General features: G+C 41.0%; 3 protein-coding genes across 5 annotated transcripts in view; 1 reads left to right on the top strand and 2 right to left on the bottom strand.

Annotated features, from left to right (window-relative positions):
• The window catches only part of LOC117136132 (ras guanine nucleotide exchange factor glfB), a 55,416-nt gene that overhangs the window by 20,983 nt on the left and 14,972 nt on the right, over nucleotides 1-19,461 (bottom strand). Inside the window, exon 1 of one of the 3 annotated variants that reach the window (XM_033296837.1) lies at nucleotides 174-739. The exons of the other annotated variants lie outside the window; for them this stretch is intronic. Within the exon in view, the coding sequence (XP_033152728.1) occupies nucleotides 174-209 (36 nt within the window). The 5' untranslated portion in view covers nucleotides 210-739. Of the gene's footprint in view, nucleotides 1-173; nucleotides 740-19,461 lie in introns of those variants that run through there. 3 annotated transcript variants of the gene reach the window in all.
• LOC117136134 lies at nucleotides 1,624-3,403 on the top strand. The gene has a single exon (XM_033296838.1). It carries the CDS (start codon nucleotides 1,624-1,626, stop codon nucleotides 3,307-3,309), a length of 1,686 nt encoding a protein of 561 aa, XP_033152729.1. The 3' UTR covers nucleotides 3,310-3,403.
• LOC117136136 lies at nucleotides 11,917-12,542 on the bottom strand. Its single transcript, XM_033296841.1, has 3 exons — nucleotides 12,287-12,542; nucleotides 12,115-12,217; nucleotides 11,917-12,064 (listed from the first exon to the last, which is right to left on the bottom strand). The coding sequence occupies exons 1-3, from the start codon at nucleotides 12,533-12,535 to the stop codon at nucleotides 11,949-11,951; spliced, it is 468 nt and encodes a 155-aa protein (XP_033152732.1). The 5' UTR covers nucleotides 12,536-12,542; the 3' UTR covers nucleotides 11,917-11,948.

Below are 19,461 nucleotides of genomic sequence, written 5' to 3'. Positions count from 1 at the left end.
ATAACTGTAGATTCTGGATTATTCTAGTTCTGGAAAAATCATTTTGGACCCAACCCGGTAGTTTGAAGTATCCCAAAGTGCTGTCAAATCGTTTTGGAGCCCATTACAAGCATAATCTAATAATACCACTTCACCTTCACTTGGCCGGGCCATCGATCACTGGCAATACTCACAATAAAAAACAGCAGTCTCTCTAACTGATTCGACATTCATTCGGCGATTAATGTACATAATTTTAACCCATTTACTGCCGGCACAGAGCAGTAAACTAAAATTCAGAGGTGTCGTAGCTGTCGCTGGGTGATAACGTGCTGGCTAACCGATGTGGCTGACATTGGGCAGTTTCGGCGTTGTTGGCCCCGTGTAATCAGTTGACCGATAGCTATCCCCTCTCTATGTAATATGTGCAATATTCTGCGATTTATGTGCGTTCAGAGCGAAATGAAATCGAAACTCATTGCAGGCCGACAAATAGACACACACATGTGAACACTCGCGAATTCACACACACGCGATGCGATGTACTTCCGCTTTGCGCTTGCAATAATCATAAAATAATATATATTTCTTGTTTCAATACTTTATTGGGGGCACGTTTCTTTATTATTCGTTATTATTTGCTAAATGGGGGGTGTGTAAATCGCGTAATGCACGGGACGTTGGCCAAAATGTCGGCTAAAGGCGTTGCGGCAGCGAGACGTTGGACGTCTTGGCAGGGCGATTGAATTATCGAGACTAAACCGAAGCCAAACGTGCGACATTTTTTGGCTTTGTGTTTTTCTTCCTTTCCACACGAGCAGCAGCAGCAGCAGCGACGCCAGCAGCAACATGAACAGCAGCAGCAGCAGCAACAGCAACGGCAATAGCAGCAACATAAGCGCAACCAGCAATATTAGTTGGCGCAGCGGCAACATCGGCCACAGCAACAACAAACACATGAAAAGCAGTTTGAAAACTTGCGCATTTGTTGTTGCTCCGCGTGAAAGTCTTTGCGCTTGTGTGTGTGAGCGCGGCCATTGCTGCTGCAATATGATATTTATTGCATGCGATATTCGGCCAGAGAGCGGCGTGCAACATGCAATGTTAGCTAACAGCTGTTGCCGTTCGAACCTGTTGGCAGCGGTTCGAGCTGTTAAAGCGGGGCGCGCTGTTAAAAGGCTGTAACATACAACTTTAAACACATTTAACTGCTTGAATCTCGGAAAGGGAAACAAATACAATGTTGAAATCAAGAATTATTTTGGAGCCAGTAAATTTATTTACATATTTTTTAAAAATTTTAAAATATTTTATATATTTATGTATTGCATAAATTTGAAATCAATTCAACAAATACATTGAAAAAGCTTTCACAAAAAATACTGTATAAAATATAATATTTTAAAATTAAGTTAGGCATATTACATATTACTTTGACAAGCCCTTCTTAAAGTTGTGTCAACGAGTCCAATTCATCACTTAATTAAATATAAATTACATGTATTTGAGGCCTTTCTAAGTCCGTAATTAATTGCTCATAATAAGTTTATCTAACTAATCATTTCGCTTAATTGAATTAACCAACCGAGCTTACTTTGCCGCCTGATTTTCGAAGAACTTTTATTAACTTACAAGCCTTTCGAGATGTCGCTGCTTAGAATCATTCTGATAATCATATTTTTGAGGATAGTTTTTTCCATACCTGACACAATTATATCACACTTGAGTGCTGAACTTAAGATAAAAATCCAAATTTACTTTGGCCTTGGAACAGAATCATATGAATTTTCAAGTTTAGATGACAATTACCAGAAAATTATCATTTCTAATAACATTAGTGAAGAGTTTAAAACCTATCACGACGAACCTGTGCTTATAATAATACGACTCGAAAGTGATTTGAATTTAAATTTGGCCACTATGGATGTGTTAAGATCGTATCTTACGGATAGGCAATATAATAACATTTTGCTGATAGATAATGATGAAGAAAATCGAAACAGTTATGTGGATATATGTAAAGCATACTGGAGTGCAGGCTTTTCAAAAGTGCTAATTTACAACTCGCAGAAAGAACTGTGGTCAATAAAACCATATCCTTACTTGCAGACGGTGTCTACAAACTTGAAAGAGTATATTGAGAACAGGAACACCCGTAACTTGATGGGCTATCCACTGCGTGTTCTAGTGACCAACGACCCACCTCATTGCTTTGTGGACGAGGATGAGCTGCCAAGTTCCCCGAATCGTTATAAAGGCAGTATAGTCACCATGTTAAAAATATTTGCTGATCAACTCAATGCAACGTTTCAAGCGACTCCTTTTCGTGAATTTCGTCGCTATTCCACCGCAGAATGTGTGCAGATGGTCAGTGATGATGAAATCGATGCCTGTGGCAGTATCTTCATAAGGACCTACACGTATGCCACCAGTCAGCCAGTTCGCTTGAATCGTGTGGCCATAATGGCGCCATTTGGAAACCCCATCGAGAAGTTCTACTATTTCTTCAGGCCCTTTGACTTGTACGTCTGGATCGGAACTGGTATTATAGTGGTGTATATAGCGGTAATGGGTTCCTTGCTCCATCGCTGGCATTTCAAAGAATGGAATGTGGGTCAGTACCTCCTGCTGGCCGTACAAACTCTGCTGAACCGAGAACTATCTTTGCCACAGTCTTCGAGTGGCTCCAAATTGATGCTACTACTTCTGCTATTCGCCATTGGATTCATTTTGTCCAACTTATATGTGGCACTGCTGTCCATGATGCTGACCACAAAACTGTACCAGAGACCCATTGAAAACTTGGCCGACTTGAAGGCGGCTAATGTGAACATACTACTCCAGACGCACAACATCAGACCCAATTCAGTTTATGGCAGCTCGGAGGAGTTAAGGGAGAGATTCCTTCTGGTCGAGGAATCCCTACACTTGCAGAAGAGAAATGGCTTGGATCCAAGTTACGCCTATGTAGACTCGGAGGACAGAATGGACTTCTATCTATACCAACAGAAATTCCTGCGAAGGCGCAGGATGAAGAAGTTATCCAATCCCGTGGGTTACACCTGGGCCGTTCAGGTCATCAAGCAAAACTGGGTTCTGGAAAAACACTACAATGATCATGTGCAACGCTTGTTTGAGACCGGCTTGCAAAATAAACTAGTAGACGATGTCCACGAGTTGGCCGTAAAGGCTGGCTTCCTGCACTTCTTTCCCACCCAAACTCAAACAATCGAACCACTGCGACTCGAGGATATAGTGATGGCTGCCATGGTCTTGGGCGGCGGACACGCCCTCGCCGGGATCTGTTTCCTGGTCGAGCTGTTCTCCTAATGGGCTTACTCTCAGTCCCAATCACAATCACGGGAATGGCAATAGTTCCGGATGGCCATAAAAACGGTTAACACCCACGCAATAAAGCGGAACTACCCCTAAGTGTATCACTATTTAAAGCGATTAGGGTCACAATAAAGCAACAGAATGAGGACCCGCATGCAACATCCGTTGCCAGGACACTCGAAAAAAAGTCAAAAACTTTTCGAAAGGGATTTTACAAATTTAAATATATTCAGAATATAACATTTCTTTCATAATAAATATTATATTAACCAGAAACCATAAGGCAAATATTTTAGAATATTTTAAGTACATCTTAAACTTCATCGTTTTTCTAAGTGCACAAGAAGTGTGTCAATTGGACAGCATTACTCTACTTCACCCAGCGGAAGTTGCCAAAAATGCAGCAGTTGATTGAACATTGATTGACAATGGCTCCCAGCCAGGATGCGGAACACAAGAAGGGGCTCGGTCCACTGGCCATCGATTCATGGTCTTGGATAAGGACGTGGACATGGACATGGATGTAAGTGTGGGTGTGGATGGGGAAGTGCCACTGCTTTGTTTGACGAGACAATGGCGATTTGTGCACCGTGAGCAGTCCGCTCCTCGCTCTTTTGTGTCCTCCTTGCCATCCTTGTTATGCGCCGATGATAAAGGGCCATTGTCAGTATCGATGTTCGATGTGTACGCCTGATTTCTGATTCCTGACGCCGGCCGATGACGACCAATGACAGGCACTTGGTTACCCGGTTGATTGCTGACGCATTTTGGCACAGACACGGATTGGATTGAATTGGATTCGATTGCCCCACTGGGAGGCACTTTAAGCTCATTAAAGTCTGGCGAAATTAGCAGCATGACAGTGAGATGATTGACCATTGAGTAGGTGGGTGTGAATTAGCCGATAATTAGACGGCTTAAAGGGGATATTTTCGGAAGGTTCGAATTAGTTGGGGTACAAATAGGGTCCTATTGATAATGACAAAAATATTTAATTAAAAAAGGGACTCACTTTATTTTAGTTACCATCAATTAAATGGGGGTTTAAGTCGTCTTACTATTAAAAGTTTTAGCCCTGAACTGAAAAGTAAACATGTGGTCAACCAATAAGGATTATCTGTGGGGTCGAAAATTACATTTCGATTCCTCCAGTCACGTTCAGTACTCAAAAGATAATTACACTTTTCAAATGTGAAGTGAAAATAACAGAAACCTTAAGTGGGATTAGGTTGTGTTGTCTTCCCTTCAGTCGGCCGATATTTTCGATTCGGTACAAAGGTTGTTCCCTGAATAATTTGGAGCGACAATTTCATCACTCCCGTGACTCAGATTCCATTTTCGATGGGACCTCTTCAGAGCCCATGCCCCTTATAAAATCGTAAACAATTACTGTTAATTTTTTTCGGCCCAGTTATCAGGCTGTTGCCAACTGCCCAGAGCCGTAAACAGCAGCTCCTACATTGCGAGTAAGTAGAAAGTCGATTTAAGTTTCGTGAAAAAATATTGGCCAAAGTCACGGGCCCCAGCAGATTGCCGGATTGCTATCGCTGTGACGTCACAAGGAATGTGCCACGGAGATTGCCACCGATTAGATTCGCTTACAAACAACCCGAAGTATGTTAAGTTGTCAAGTGATAGCCGAGGGCTGTTCATTAGCGAAATAAAAGTTCTAAGACGTGGCTGTCATCGAGATAGTTGGGATGTGTTTTGGACCCACTCAATAGAACCAATTAATCGATATTTTGTGATGTTTGGATTGCTGGCCTCTTGAGATGAATGAGATGTTATTTTAGTGGAAATTCTATGGAATATTTGAGCAGGTGTTTTTCCAGATTACACTTGTACCCATTTAAAGGGGCTTGGTATTAACAATATACGATTAAAATGTGTAATTATATTATATTGATTGCTTATCTTTCTTTTACACATTAAGTTAGCGGTTAAGTAACTAAGTAATAACGTGTTGTAGGCCAGCCTACCAATGACCCTGTAAAAACAAATCCCAAACTGAAATCAATCTTTATTTTGGCTCTTTTTCGCAGGGCAAACTGTCAATTTGGCCAATCAAGCGGATACCGCAAAAAGCTAATTAATTTTTTGCTCTTCCCATTTGCCGTCAACGGCAGTTGAAAACGCTCATCAAACTAATTGGCCAGCCGACGGCGTGGGTGGTCATTTTAACCTCTTGGCCAACTACACGGCCTGGCTTTAATTGCATGCGCCGGTCGCCGAGAACCTGCCACAGACAGGCATTTAAAAAGACGCAGCTTATTGTCTGCCTAATGGCTCCGAGTAAGCCAAGCTGCTGTTTTGGCCAGATTTCATAGCCAACTCAAGGCCCGGCCAAAAGCATTTTGGCTATTTTTATTTATTTTTTGGTTTCCTCGCCGTTTACCGTTTTGGCCTTTTTGACATCGGCGTGACAACCAACTATGCCGTTTAATAAACTTAACAATTTAATTTGCCATTTTGGCAAACAAATTGTTTTGTTACGTTTCGTTTGGTTTCTTCATTTCGAGAGAGATTTGATTAATTCAATGAAGACATTAATACAGTGGATCGCATTTTATTTTTAAAAGAACAACAACTGATTATATTAAAATTTTTTTAAATATGCAATTTTTTATTTTAAAATAGTAAATGTGTAGTATGGTACACAATATAATTATAATATTTTACAGGCTTCAACTGCTTGAAAATTCGACCTTTAAGTGCAAAAAAATCCAAAAGGGACTGGAAATTTGTGAACTTTTTCTTCAATTCAAGTTTTATATTTTTGACATCCTGCCGGAAATGCCATTTTCCTAACGTGGCAAAATCAATTAATTAACAAGCAGTGCATTGCCAAATAAATATTTGCACTTGATTATCGCGTTCACAGCGCCATGTGGCTGTGGAACGAGTTGGCAGCTCCTTGTTGGCCCCACTTGAACTTTGTGGCCAACTGCTGACCAGCTCCCATATCGCCCTCTCCCTCGCACAGCAGCCCCGCTCACTCGCACACTAAGCGCCGCTATTTGCTGTCAATCATCGCGGCCTTCTTGAGGCGGTGGGTGGTGCCAGTCGACGGGCGGTGGGAGGTTGTTGGTGGGTGAGGGGCACGGTATCGCCCAATCAATATCAACGACTGATTACGATTAAACTCCGTGTCCACGCGCTAGTTGGTCACTCGGAATTTGGCGAGCCTCCATTTGGCCAGGTGAAAATGCGAAAATGCCTGGGAAATGAGTCACGCCGTGGGGTATCGTGTGGCCTGTAGTTATAAGGAAATCTTTGACAGTTGGCACAGGTGAAAGTTGTTTTCGGAAGGCTCATAAGATCGATGGGCTGGAAAACCTTCAACAGAGCAATTATTTCGAGTTACTACAAACAATTACTTTACCTGAAAGCTACTTCTCTGAATAAGATTATATGTATTTTCGTAGAAACCCTAAAGCTACATAAGAGTTTTTACCCGGAAATTTGACATTATTTATAATTAATCATAATTATGTATTATAATAATTATGACTTATTAAAAGGCAAAAGGGAAATCAGTGGCGTTGAATTGGTCCAAGATTGCGTATAAGCAAATATATTTGAAGTATGTTTGGTGCCCCATTTCTTCGCCTTAGAGAGTCCTTGAGAAATATATTTAATTATGTGATTTCCTTTTAATTACTGTTAGATGACCGGGCACTTATTCTGAGTGCCGGGCCTTATCAGTCAATCGGGGACGACTGGGTCATATCACATACTCAATTCACACCCAGTCCCGTCCGGATGACGTGCGAATATAGCTTTAAAGCGCCACTGCTGGCGGAGATTTATGGTCCGCATAGTGGGAGCCTCATAAAGATTGCCCCAATAGCAAAATCAAAATAAATCGTAAATAAATCGCTGCGAAATTCCTTGCCAAAGATTCCATGACACCGGCTCTATCGAATCGTCTCCAGTGGCATCCGCCTTTTCGCTGCGGACTTTGCTATCGAATCGTATATTACCACTATATATTTATATTTGACGGGCGGACAGCTGCCTTATCGCTCGAGTTTCCTGGCTATTTTCATTTTTGGGCCAGGCTAATGAGCTTTAATTGATTCCCTTCCAGATTGGTTTACGACCGCGCCCTTGTATCTGGACAGGATCTTGCGGTTTCCTGGTTTTCAGTTTTCGGGTTTCGCTTTTCGGGCACGTGTCGTCCGCTTGTATCAAGTTTTTCGGGGCGACCGCAAAAGCCAAAAGCATATTGAATTTTACACACATTTGCTGTTCCCAAACATGTAAACGAAAAACCGCAAAGCCAACAAAACATCCAGCCCACACACTTCCCCAGTGCGGAAAACGTGGCCTGCGGGCGAATCGTGTTTGACAAGTAATAAAAGTGATTAAAGCAAATCTAAACACCTGCCCCCAGGCATTTCAAATGCCGGTGAATAATGCTCCACTGGGCAATGAAGTCGCAATGCACAATTGGGGGTGGGGATGCGGTAGGGGTCGAATCATTTGTTAATCAAAATGCAAATGTAATCAATAGAACGGAAGTGCCTGCCCCTCGACAGACCTGTAATTTGGTTATTGTAGTAAATGTAATAACATAATGGATCAGTCCGGTGAAAGGGCAAAATGAGATGGTACAACAGTGGGTCAGGCCAGAAATTTAGAGAGTTTCATTAATTTACAAATAATAAATACTAATTAGTCCAAGGTTAACATGAAATAGTAACACTTTTATTTTTGACACTGCATTAAAATTTATTTTTTTGTCGGATTCATGCACTTTTGTTTCCAAATTTGCGCCACTGTTAGCTGCCTCAAAAAGTCGCCCTTTGCGTAACAAGTCTAGCCATGACTCTGCCCCACCCGCGGCTCCACTGCGCCCCCAGTTGCATGTTAAGCGGCATGAACATGCTGCAAAGGGTCGCCCAAAAGCACCCACTTTCACCCACCTTCGGCACCTGGTCCGCTGGCCTTTTGGCATTTCGGCTGCCATTTTCCTGCGGAAATGTACGCCAAAATGTTTGCGTGCCTCCAACGAGTATGAGAATGTAATATGTTGGAATATTTGATATTTAAGAAAAACAACGTGCCAAGAAGGGCTTTTGCCCTATAGCAGGGGTACATATATGTATATACAAGAGGTTGGGGATGTGGCTGGGAATGACTTGGCAAATGGCGCCGGCAAATGCGTTCATTGAACTGCCACAGCGATGCAATAAAATCAACAAAAAGCACATTTAAAAGGAAAATAAATGTGTGTAGGACAACTGGCGACTAGGAAAAGTTACGAGAAAGGACAGCTGGAGATGGAAAACGGGAGTGGGGCGATCTAAGACAAACAGTGAGCGGATTTATGGGGTCGCTTTGGGTCGAGTCGCCGTCCTCAGTCGCATGTAAGAAAAAAAAACGGAAGCGGAAAGACGCGAAACTGGCAACTGACACACAAATGCTGGGAAGAGGGGCAATGAAAGGGGGGGAGGGGCAGAACCGCAGGGGAAGCTGTCGAAAGGACTGTCAATCCTCCCCTGCAATAGAGGCTACACTGAAACCAAAGTAGCTAGGAAATCATTTCATATATACAATTTGAAATATAAATCTAATTATAAATGTATCATCGTACTGAAAAACATGACAATTAGCGCCATATAGTGTGTATAAAATTCTAAATATGTGTCTGTTAACAAGAAAGTGTTTATTCAGCTAAAAGAAAATAACAGCAGCAGTTGTTTTGATAAACTCTTGTTTCAGTGCACTCATCCTTATGCGTTCTTCTTGTTCTTTTTTGTTTGGATTGGCAAACGGAAGCGAATTAAGTTGCCTTATGCGACGAAAGGGTTCAGGACACAAGTCCTGACCGCCGAGATATCAAGCTCCTGGGGTGCAGATCGTCCTGGGGTGAAATTGATATGCGAACCCAGACAGATATGTCCCAAGAAGCCGCAGATACAGTATCTCGTGGCAAGTTAAATGTGCAGAAAATTTCAGATTTTAATGATCCACTTGGGTATCGGATTTTCAGCGCCCCTAGATTGCTTACGCCTCGATGGGCGGGCAATCGCAAAGAAATCTGTAATTGCCGCGGCTCATTGCATAAGCGGTACAACACGGCGGATTATTAATATTTGCCAACTTGCCTGTGGCAACTCAATAGATAATCGTTGCGGCAATTTGTTGTGAACGAAGCCAAAAATGTTGCAGTAGATTGATTTTCTAATCTGCATTCGCTTTCTGTCATAAGACAGATTCACAGTTCGCGTATAAAATTAAATTGAAAACGCAATAGAAGTTATTTTCTTGACCACACCGATTAGATTTATATGGACGAGTTTCAGACTTTGATTTAGAACAATGAAATTCCTTCTGCATTCGTTCAGGTACTTGATAATGATGATAAATCAAATTCCGCTGGCAAGCTAACCGTGTATACTTTATATTTAGCGGATGAACACGGAAATTCCCTTTTTCACTTCACTTTTTATTCACTTTTAAATTCCTCATTTGAGGAGCGTCCATAAATTTGTTTTCCTAAAGGCCACTTAATCTACGAATCAAAGTTGTCATTCTGCTGGTTTCAAAGTGAAGTTAAAAGTGAGAGTGAACGATTTTGCTTGTCAGCTGACAAGGAATAAATACCCAACGAATATGAAAATCTCCCCAAGTCAAATAGTGAGGTAATCAACAGTTAAAAAAATGCAGTCAAGGTCCAAACAAGGTGAGTACCAATACAATATAATTGAGCCTATTTATAAATATCTTATTAAAGTATATTATTTCACTCAAACATGCCGCTTTTCTCTTTTATTTTTTAGAAATGGGTGTGACTAGCTGGGTGTGCAACTGTGGCAAGTGCCACGCCCACCTGGCAAACGGGCAATTTGTTGCGCTTGGTTGCGCGTGGAAATTATGATTTTTGCTTTTGTGAAAATCTCATTAGGCGCTGAAAAAGGATGCCGATTTTTGTAGCCATAAATATAGGTTGCCTGCCCGCGATATGCAGCTCAACTTTAAACGCCATCCTCGTGGGTTCGCGTTACGTGGCGTTTTAATTAAGCTCAACGTTTTATGGACACTTCTTTAATGGCACCGCATAAATTCTAGAGGAGCAGTCGGCAGCTTGGATCAGGAGTTTAAGCACTCCGACCCCGATTCATATCCAGGGCATAAAACGCACGGCAGGCAGTCGGAAAGTGAATTTTATGCCAATCATTAAACAAAGTTGTGAACAACAAACCAAACTCAACCGCTTTGTATCGGGAGTTATGCCGTTGATAACTTTATCCCCAACTTTGTAGCGAAGCAGTGCGGATCGGATCGGATCGGGGGAGCTCCTTTCCTTATCGATTGCCTGATAAATGTTTGACACAGAGTGTGGGCTGCACTCGAGGGTGTCATTCAACTCAACTGCAACTGTATCTGGTATGTGTAGCTGTATCTGGTAAATAGGTTTTATGGTTCTCTAAAGACCTGCTCATTATAACTGGATGTTAGTACAAAAATGAGTTATGAGCTCAAGCGATGACTCAACGAAGTGGACTGTGATAGGAAACATTTTTTATATAAAAACATATAATTGAAACATATATTTGTCACTTTCTTAAATGTACGTCATACTTATATGATAATGATTTTATTTAAAATAAATATTATGTAAAAGGAATTGGGTGTTTAGATTATTTCTAAATAGCTGCTGCTGTTTGTAAAACGGAAATGGTGGCTTGACAGACGTTCAAAGTATTAGTCATCTATACAAAGTGACACATGTATCTCAAGTAAGTGAACCTACGTCTTAAGAAATATTATTAAGGAAGTGATTATTTGGATCAGTTATTTAATAAGGGGTCACTTTGGTGTGACTCATCCACTAGGAATGCCACACTACTTATATAAAATCCTACCAGTTGATTTTGGGTATCACTAGTGCATCGGATTATCCGTTGATATACGATTTAATTCATAATGAATGCGTGACCATAAGCTGCTCGTGATCAGCGCTGATTTGGCTCATTTGTAGTTAAAACGCTTTGGAAGCTGATTTACTCGTCGAGTTTTTGCATATCTCATGAGCAGCATGAAATCCGAATGGGAAACCGAATGATTTATTTGCAAATGCAACATCGAAATGCACTCACAAAATGAGCTTTTAAGTGGCCGGCCCTCGGCTTTCGACTTTTTTGTTGTTTTTCTTTTTATTCGGCCTGTGTTGACTTCACCCTTTTTGGGGGGAAAAAACCGAAAAACTCAGTGGGAACTGTCACCAAGTGCTCCACATTTGTGTGTAAAGCTTATTAAGAAATGCTTATTCCGCCTTCTGTCTCGCTCTTTCTGGGGAGCCTGCTTCCCTCTCATTTTTATCGAGTTTAATGGATTTTTAATGAGTCTGAAGCGGGGCTTTTGACGGCATTTTCGGAAAGTGCAGTTTCATTATCGCTTAATCCTGTTTGCCTTTCAGTAAAGAGGAAGAGAAACACACAACAAGCGTCGGTTAAAAAGTGGGAGGGTACAGACTACTGAGTTCGGAATCGAATTTAATTTTATTGGTTATTTGAATTAATGCATAAATAAGGTATTTAGTTCATATAATAAAACGACTACTTATACTATATAAGTCGAATTTATTGCTATTTGACTTAAAAAATGTTTACATTTGAGGCATTTTAATCGCTAGTTTGATCGCTAGTTGATTCCACGCTGGAATCGGATGATTCCTCCTGAGCCTCAGCCAACTCACTATAATAGGACTTCACCACGATCAAGCAGTATCCGAGGGCAACTTAAAGTAAAATGTTATAGTTGGTTGTAACACATCCAATCCCAACATACTTATTCTAAGGATAAGCAAGCTATCCAACAACACGGTGACAAGGGTGAACAAAAATACCATGTAGTTTATCAACAGCCAAGTTCCGATTATCAGAAGTTTGTGCTGAGTTTAGAAGGTTTTTAGAGATAGTTTTTTGTTTGCTAGATTTCGCACACACTCATTTGAACTCACGTAAAAGACGGCATAGATCAAAAGGAAGTGGTCGGTCATCATCAACCAGAAAACGGTGGCAAATCCGGACACACAGATTCGGGTGTCCATGGTTCTGAAGAACTCGACCACATAGTCCGGATATTTGTTTCTGATAACCATGTCCCATCCAACGCTGCCCACGATGAAGTCCGTGAGTCCAAAAGCTATGCCCACTGTAATAACGCCATATTTCAGGGGCCAACAATACAAAAATTTTCTTAAATGCATGTTTTTTCAGTCGCTAAAACTGAAATATAATGACGGAGCTCTTGGTTTTTATTTTGGATTGCAAATCTTTTGTTTTTTAGTTTTATTCCAACTTGACCTTCACCACTGAAGCTCAGCATTTATGATATAAAATATTATCCAGCATTAGAGGTGTGACTATTGTGCGAATTTTCAACAGAATTTTTTTGTTGCATACTTTTCTAACGAATCCTTCAAGAGAGATTTAAACATTTATCTATATCAACCTCTTCCACTTTATGTTTTTATAAACATAATTCTGTTAAACATAAATACATTCAGAAATGGTGCACATGTGCAACTTCAATGAACACAATTGGACTCACATAGATTGAAGGCCAAAAGTCCATTCGAAACTGAATCACCTGCCGGTGTAGCGAGTGTCCAGCTAACTGAAATTACAGTTAGTGGTAGCCCGTAATCCTACACACTCGTCTCTAGTATTTGGCCATCGGCAATTCCGAGAATTCTAGTTCTGTAGACAGCAATTAGATAGACAGAGACAATGCCAAACAAATCAAGTCAAATACAATAAACGCCCTGGCATTTTATCAGCTCCAAATCAGACGTAACATCAGCCGCCGGGGCTCTCGAGTGTCGGGCCCTCAGATCGCCAAGTTTTGGTTTACAACGCAAGAGCGACAAGAAGCGAAAAAGGGTTTGCCTGCCTGAACATTCTTTGATCAATCAAGTGACGCGGAAGCGACGCAGATAGCTGATAGCAGATAGCAGTTAGCATTCCGGGCCCTCTCGGCCTAGTCATGGCTAAAATATTTGGCCAAAGTCTGCCAGGGACTTGCATAATAACGAGGGTACACAGTTGAGACCCCAGTGAGGGTCGTTCGCCCGGATCGATCGATAAGGGAATTCGGCACTGCAAATTGTGCGATCGAGTGGAGGCTTTGAGTACCCGTACTTCAGCCCAATTATCGAGGTGGTATTTTAATTAGGCTGTGTAATCACAGCTTAGCTCAGCTCATCGAGGCCGCACTGTATTAGCCAATTGACCGCGACTGTACTCCTGCAACCGTTAGCCAATGTGACTGACCTAAGTTACACTGATAACGATCGCGGACAGCGGAGCTTCTTTTCATTTTTGGAACCAAGGAACCAAAATAGACAGTGGCGGTCAACTGGATTAGGGTCAAGCTAAACGGATCGGTTTTTAAACCCCCTCCCAGCGGAAAAACCCAAAAATAGCATTAGTTGCCTATGTAAATTATGGTCAAGCTTTGGGTATTATTTGCTTCCTTCCAGGTATGATTATATTAGCGGGGCAAAATATAAAAATACAAGGTTAAAGTGCTTCTAAGTACAGTTGAGCTCGCCACGCGTCGTTTGTTATCGTTTTATCGATATCGCCGAATATGTTGCTTCAGTTGTTAATCCAAAATACAACATGGCATTTGACAAGCGAACTAATTGATTTGATTCTCGTGCCGTGGGGTTGCGCCAACAAAATGCGACGATTGCAAAATCACGCATATAATCGACGTCATGGTACCCTGTGAAAACGGGAATGAACTAACAAGTACAATGTTTTTCAAATTTAGTTACATTTTTTATAAAAAATATTATTGTAGACTATACAGTTATTAATTTGTAGATTGTTAAATATTATATCCATACAAAACCATGGTGGAATATTTTTGGGTTCGTGGTAAATATTTGGAATTCCTTTGATATAAATATTTACATTCAAGATCCCGATTAAGACCTCATTAGCATTTCGTCTTCAACTTTAGAACTTAAGCTCACTGGAAATACTTGTAAATTCCTTATTGCTAAGTTTTGGTTTTGCACAACGGAATGTTAAACTTTTTCGACTCATGGAAACTAAAAGAGGTCAAAGAAACTGGCTGGATATTGGCCCGTGGTAACCAGAGTTGCACAAAAAATTGGTTAGGAAAAGCCAAGAAACTGCCTGAGTAAGTAGACCTACAAATAAGTACCAGTCTTTTGTATCTGTTGATAGACAAATATAATGCTTCGCAATGTGGAATATTCCGAGAGCCTTTTGGGTTCTTTAGCCGACAGTTGCCTCACTGATAAGACAAAATGCGTTTTGCAACAGCTTTATAAGCCCCCATGAATAGACCTATTTTCTATTTGTCTTCTGACGGTGGGGCGGTCTATGGGAGGGCTTCGCCTTGCATGTTACAGGAAATAAACAACAGGCAGTAATTATGCAGCACAAACAGTGGTGTTTATAACAGTTTTCCAGCCCAGACGTAGCCAAAACATCAAATCATGGTAACTTGTATCGCATGGATATGGCATGTGGCATATGCCATATGGCACATGGCACAAATCATCATCATAAACAGCTCGTCGGCTGTCTTTCTTCGCCTGGTTCTGTTGTCAGCACAATCACAAAAAGGCCGCCTGGCGCTCAACTGCCCGCAGAACGCTCCATAAAAATTGGGGTGGGGATACACTGAGCGGAAGTTTGGCTTGCGATAAAAGACAGTCGAAAAGGGAGCGTTCTCTGAGCATATAACCCAAAAATAAAGCCCTGGTTCCTGCGGGGCCTTTATGAGATGCAAGATGGAATGGTATAATATGCGAAGTCAGGGGATCTACAAGTGGGTCAACTGCGGTTGACATAAGCTATTGCAATGACAGGTGGGAGTGCTTGGGTTGGTTGCACACCAGGGAAAGTGATCGTGGGGGTTCCCATTTTCGAAGATGGAATACCAGGAGCTCCCACTTTATTGGGTCCCGAAAATCATAAACGATTATTGTTCATTTAAAAGTCACTATTAATAATCAATAGCGAAAAATATTGAATGAAAACCCCGAATCTTAAATAAACAGACAAGTTCAAACAGACAAGTTCAAACAGACAGACTCAGTTTTAATACCAATTATTTGTAATAGATCAGTTTACAAAAAGTTAGTATTGCAATTCTAGGCTAATTAATAATGGTATAAATTAATTTATTTGCATTTAACTTAAATCGTGCAAACAAGGAGCTTCCCAATTTTAACACACCATTTCAAAAATGTTTACGTATGGCTATTAAGTACAAATATTACCGGAAGACTCTTCGTTGAACAACAGCCATTAAAATTCCATTTCGCGATAATTCCTCCCCATAAAAACGCTACCCAAAACGAAGCTTCCGAAACGCCGAGCAGCAAACAAAAACCACCTGAAAAGCAATCGATTATCACTTTTGATGTGCTGCCAAAAAGGCGCTTATCTAAGTGCGCAAATAGCTGGGGCTAAGCACCCAGCCGCGGCGTTGGAATTTCGCTCAGTGCAGTGTCAGTCATTCAATGCCGCGTTTATCGACACTAAGAGGGCGCCAAAGGCAGAGAAATGCGTGTCAGATAGGACAGTCCGAAAGGAGCCCCCCCTATCTCGCATTATAACAAATAACAATAATATGAAAAAATAATTGTGTCTTTCTGTTTGCTCTATATGTCAGCCCCAAGCGCCGGCCAGGTGGAAAAGGTGCTCCACGAACTCCGGAGGGCCTGTGCTTAGCCTTCCCCATTTAGATACAGATACAGATACCCGCCGCACTGCGCCGATTGGGCTGTCAGTATCTTTATATTAATCAATAAGAGCAGCTCCGATAAGATTGTGGAGCTTCGTCTGCTGCTGCTGCTATCGGATGGGCCAAAGTGGGTGGTGGGTGTGGGAGTCAGGTAGCCAGGGGACTGGGACACAAGTGGGTGGGTGGATATCCTTAAGGCAATGTCCTATGACCCCATGATCATGAGAACCAAATTGATGTTACATTAAAGTTTGCTATTGTATTCAAATACAATAACACTATAATTTGTTGACAGTAATATGACCCAGTAAATAATAATAATGTATTTGTATTAAACATAAACAAGTTTTAAATAATGAAATTGATTAATCTAACGTGCATAACATCGTATGTATACTTCATTTCTATCAGTGGTTTTGATAACATTCCCGACTGACACTCGCCAATTGATAAATCCATTGTTTGTGCAGCATTTACTAATGTATAAATTATAAAGTTTGGCCGAGTGGGGGCAATACTCCTTGGCCAGCTGCCAACTAACTTGGCCCACTGTGCTCCATCAATTTCGCGTGCGCCAATAATATTTACATAAAAAAACAAATATTCCCCAGACCAATTTGTTATTCAAAGTAATAACAGCGAATGCCCGCAAAACATCTGCGCAGTAAAGAGGCTATCTTAACGTGTCATTTATTTTAATTGGTCAGCAGGGTAATTGCTAAAAAAACAATAAGCTTATATAAGGGCCAGAGCATCGCGGCCCCCAGTTATCCTAGGCTGAGTTTGTTGTTTCTTACAGCCAAGTTTAGAACATCGATAAGAAGCCAAAGCACATGTCGTCTGGCCAAGTGCGACCGCATTAAATTTATATAAGTTGCGCGATTGGCAAATTACGGCCGGTATTTATACCATTTTAGAGATATGATAGCGATGGATAGGCTAGCAGCGATTTCTTTTACACCTTCCATACCGATTTCTGGCCGATTAAAAGATGGGTTGTTTATCTGTTGGATATCAATTGAGGGACATTCCCGCCACACGGCATCGATGTCAACTTGAGTCCAAGGAAGCATTTAATCCCAGGAAAAGTGCAATATTTACCCATACATTAACAGAGTCAACAGCGGCAGATTGGTGGAACAAAAGGAGGACTTCACTTTGAAAGCGGAAATCGTGGCGTAAAAGTCGGAAAAGCGTTTTACAGCGAAAGCCTTTTATGTCTGAAGATCAAATCGATACCACAATCGAATGTTTTGCCGGGTAGCATAAATCAAAATCACTGACAATGTCAAGAGGTCTCAACTGCGCCTGTTTTCGAGGAATAGAAACGAAATTTACGACTTGGCTTCGGGATCATATCATGTTCATATCATATCACATTATGTCCAGATAGCTTAGACTGCATGTCCACTTCGCGTATCTCAACGTTTTTTTAATCATTTGTCTGGGCCAGCATTGTGTATCCACGTTTCAAGATTGGCAGCTTGATTTCGGAATGTATCTCGACTTTGGCATCTAACAATGTGCAGTGAGACACACACAACAGTATAGAGGCTAATTAAAATGGAAGAAAGATGACCTTTGGCCAACCCTGAGGCTTTGGGGAATCCCATTTGCCTGTGACAACTATCATTCACCCCGATACCACCAAAAATGTGTGGCATTCTTGAGGTAGCCCGATTTATCAATGCCAGTCAGAGTGATTATGGGAAACACGTTTTATTCGCACTCTCCTATCGCAAAGCACGTTTTTAAAACGCGACGCGAAACTTTCCGCTGTTGACCAAAACAATGCCGATCATGATAACGATCATCAATCCCAGATATTGAGAATAACAATAACAAGTTAACTGGCTTGGATATTATGGTGGCCTTGGATGGATTTCCATAACGAGAAAGCCCACCAAACTCGACCCGCAACGAAACTCTTATCTGGTAAATGCAATTAGAGACCGACTTACATACATTTAGCTCTTGGTATTTATAGAGGCAATACCAAGAAGTATATGTTCTGGGCGTATATCTTTCGTACACCTTTCCTTCTCGACTATCACCCGTTGCCAGAGGCCCCAGTCACCAAAAGCGTTTCTGCCTCCCCATCTATTGACAATTCAATTAACGTTTTGAAATAATTTCCTGATAAGCGTCGCTGTTTTGGGGCTACGCAACAAGAAAAAGGAAATTAAACAGCACCCAATAATACCCCGGCAATGGTTAACTAGCCAATAAAACAAGAAACCGATCTGGTGAAGGTTGGTGGGGGTAAAGCCAAGTTATCACTATTTGATCCATAAACGTGTTAATACTAAGCGACTGAAATTAGTTTGGTTAATATAAATGCAACTAAGGCATCAACCACGATAATATCAATAGTAATCCATATTTGTTCTTTCAAACACTAAGCCTAAATTTATATTTTCTAAGTACGTACTAATTTATAGACGAAAATCTTGGCGGAAATTAAGAAAATGTAAGTCATGTGATATGATCCTTATATACCTCAGTGGAAACTTTTACCAACATGAAGTGAGTGAAATCCCCGTGATATCTTCATTTCATTGATGAACTTTAATGTTTAGTAAAGCAGATTAAATGGCTGGGAAACACGCCGAAGCAAGCTTGATAACACTCAGGGAATTATTCGGTAAAAACCGTCTAGAAAAACCTTTAATATTGCATTACAAACCTAAAGATATTTTTTGTAATATATCATTTAGGGAACTAATGTTAATGTGGCATTAGCATCTATAACTTTTATTTTGTAAAAAAGCTTTAAAAAACCGGTACTACGATTATTGCCAAAAACTAGAATCTGTAAGATTCGGGTCTAGTATTTGACGAATTTCATGTCGTGGTGTAAGGCAACGAATTGATTTCGTCAGTGATAGTGGAGTTACCACCTTGATATCTTTGTCTGGTCTCGATGGCGCTGCAAGTCACCTTCTCGATGCGCATTTGCCTCACCTGGCGCCAATCAGAACCGACGCTATCGAAAGCCCCCAGTTTAGCTACTATAAAAGTGCCGCTAATTTGGCCCTTGATTGCTCATTCATTTGCTCGGCACACGATTCCCCAGTAAATATATATTAACCCCTAGGCACTCAACTTGCATTAGATTTATTAAATTCGGACCATCCATCAGCTATAAAGAAGCCTTCAATCCTAGCCACATCGGAGTACTTCGAGTGGACTGAGCGGGAAAAGTCGAGTTGTGATTCTACATTGTGTACTAAAATTGATTTAAGAAAAGTTTGTATGTAAAGTTTACTAAATCTTTGTAATTTACCCAGCTAATAACTATTTTAGGTGAGTAGACAAGTTTCAAAAGGAAAACTTCAGTGGAATAATCATTTATTAACCTATAAGGTTTAAAGGTTACTTATTTGTATTGGCCTTGTAAAA

Source organism: Drosophila mauritiana, chromosome 2R (genome assembly GCF_004382145.1).
Source record: "Drosophila mauritiana strain mau12 chromosome 2R, ASM438214v1, whole genome shotgun sequence".
NCBI lineage: Eukaryota > Metazoa > Arthropoda > Insecta > Diptera > Drosophilidae > Drosophila > Drosophila mauritiana.
Note: the sequence above shows the minus strand (reverse complement) of the source record. Positions and strands in the feature narration are given on the sequence as shown.

Bases quoted from the DNA above. Each gene is read 5' to 3' on its own strand.
- LOC117136134 (XM_033296838.1), top strand. From the start codon at position 1,624: ATGTCGCTGCTTAGAATCATTCTGATAATCATATTTTTGAGGATAGTT.
- LOC117136136 (XM_033296841.1), bottom strand. From the start codon at position 12,535: ATGCATTTAAGAAAATTTTTGTATTGTTGGCCCCTGAAATATGGCGTT. The intron at 12,218-12,286 runs GTGAGTTCAAAT...TTCTAAACTCAG, and splicing joins TGATCTATGCCGTCTTTTAC to CACAAACTTCTGATAATCGG. The intron at 12,065-12,114 runs GTATGTTGGGAT...TTTTACTTTAAG, and splicing joins CTTGCTTATCCTTAGAATAA to TTGCCCTCGGATACTGCTTG.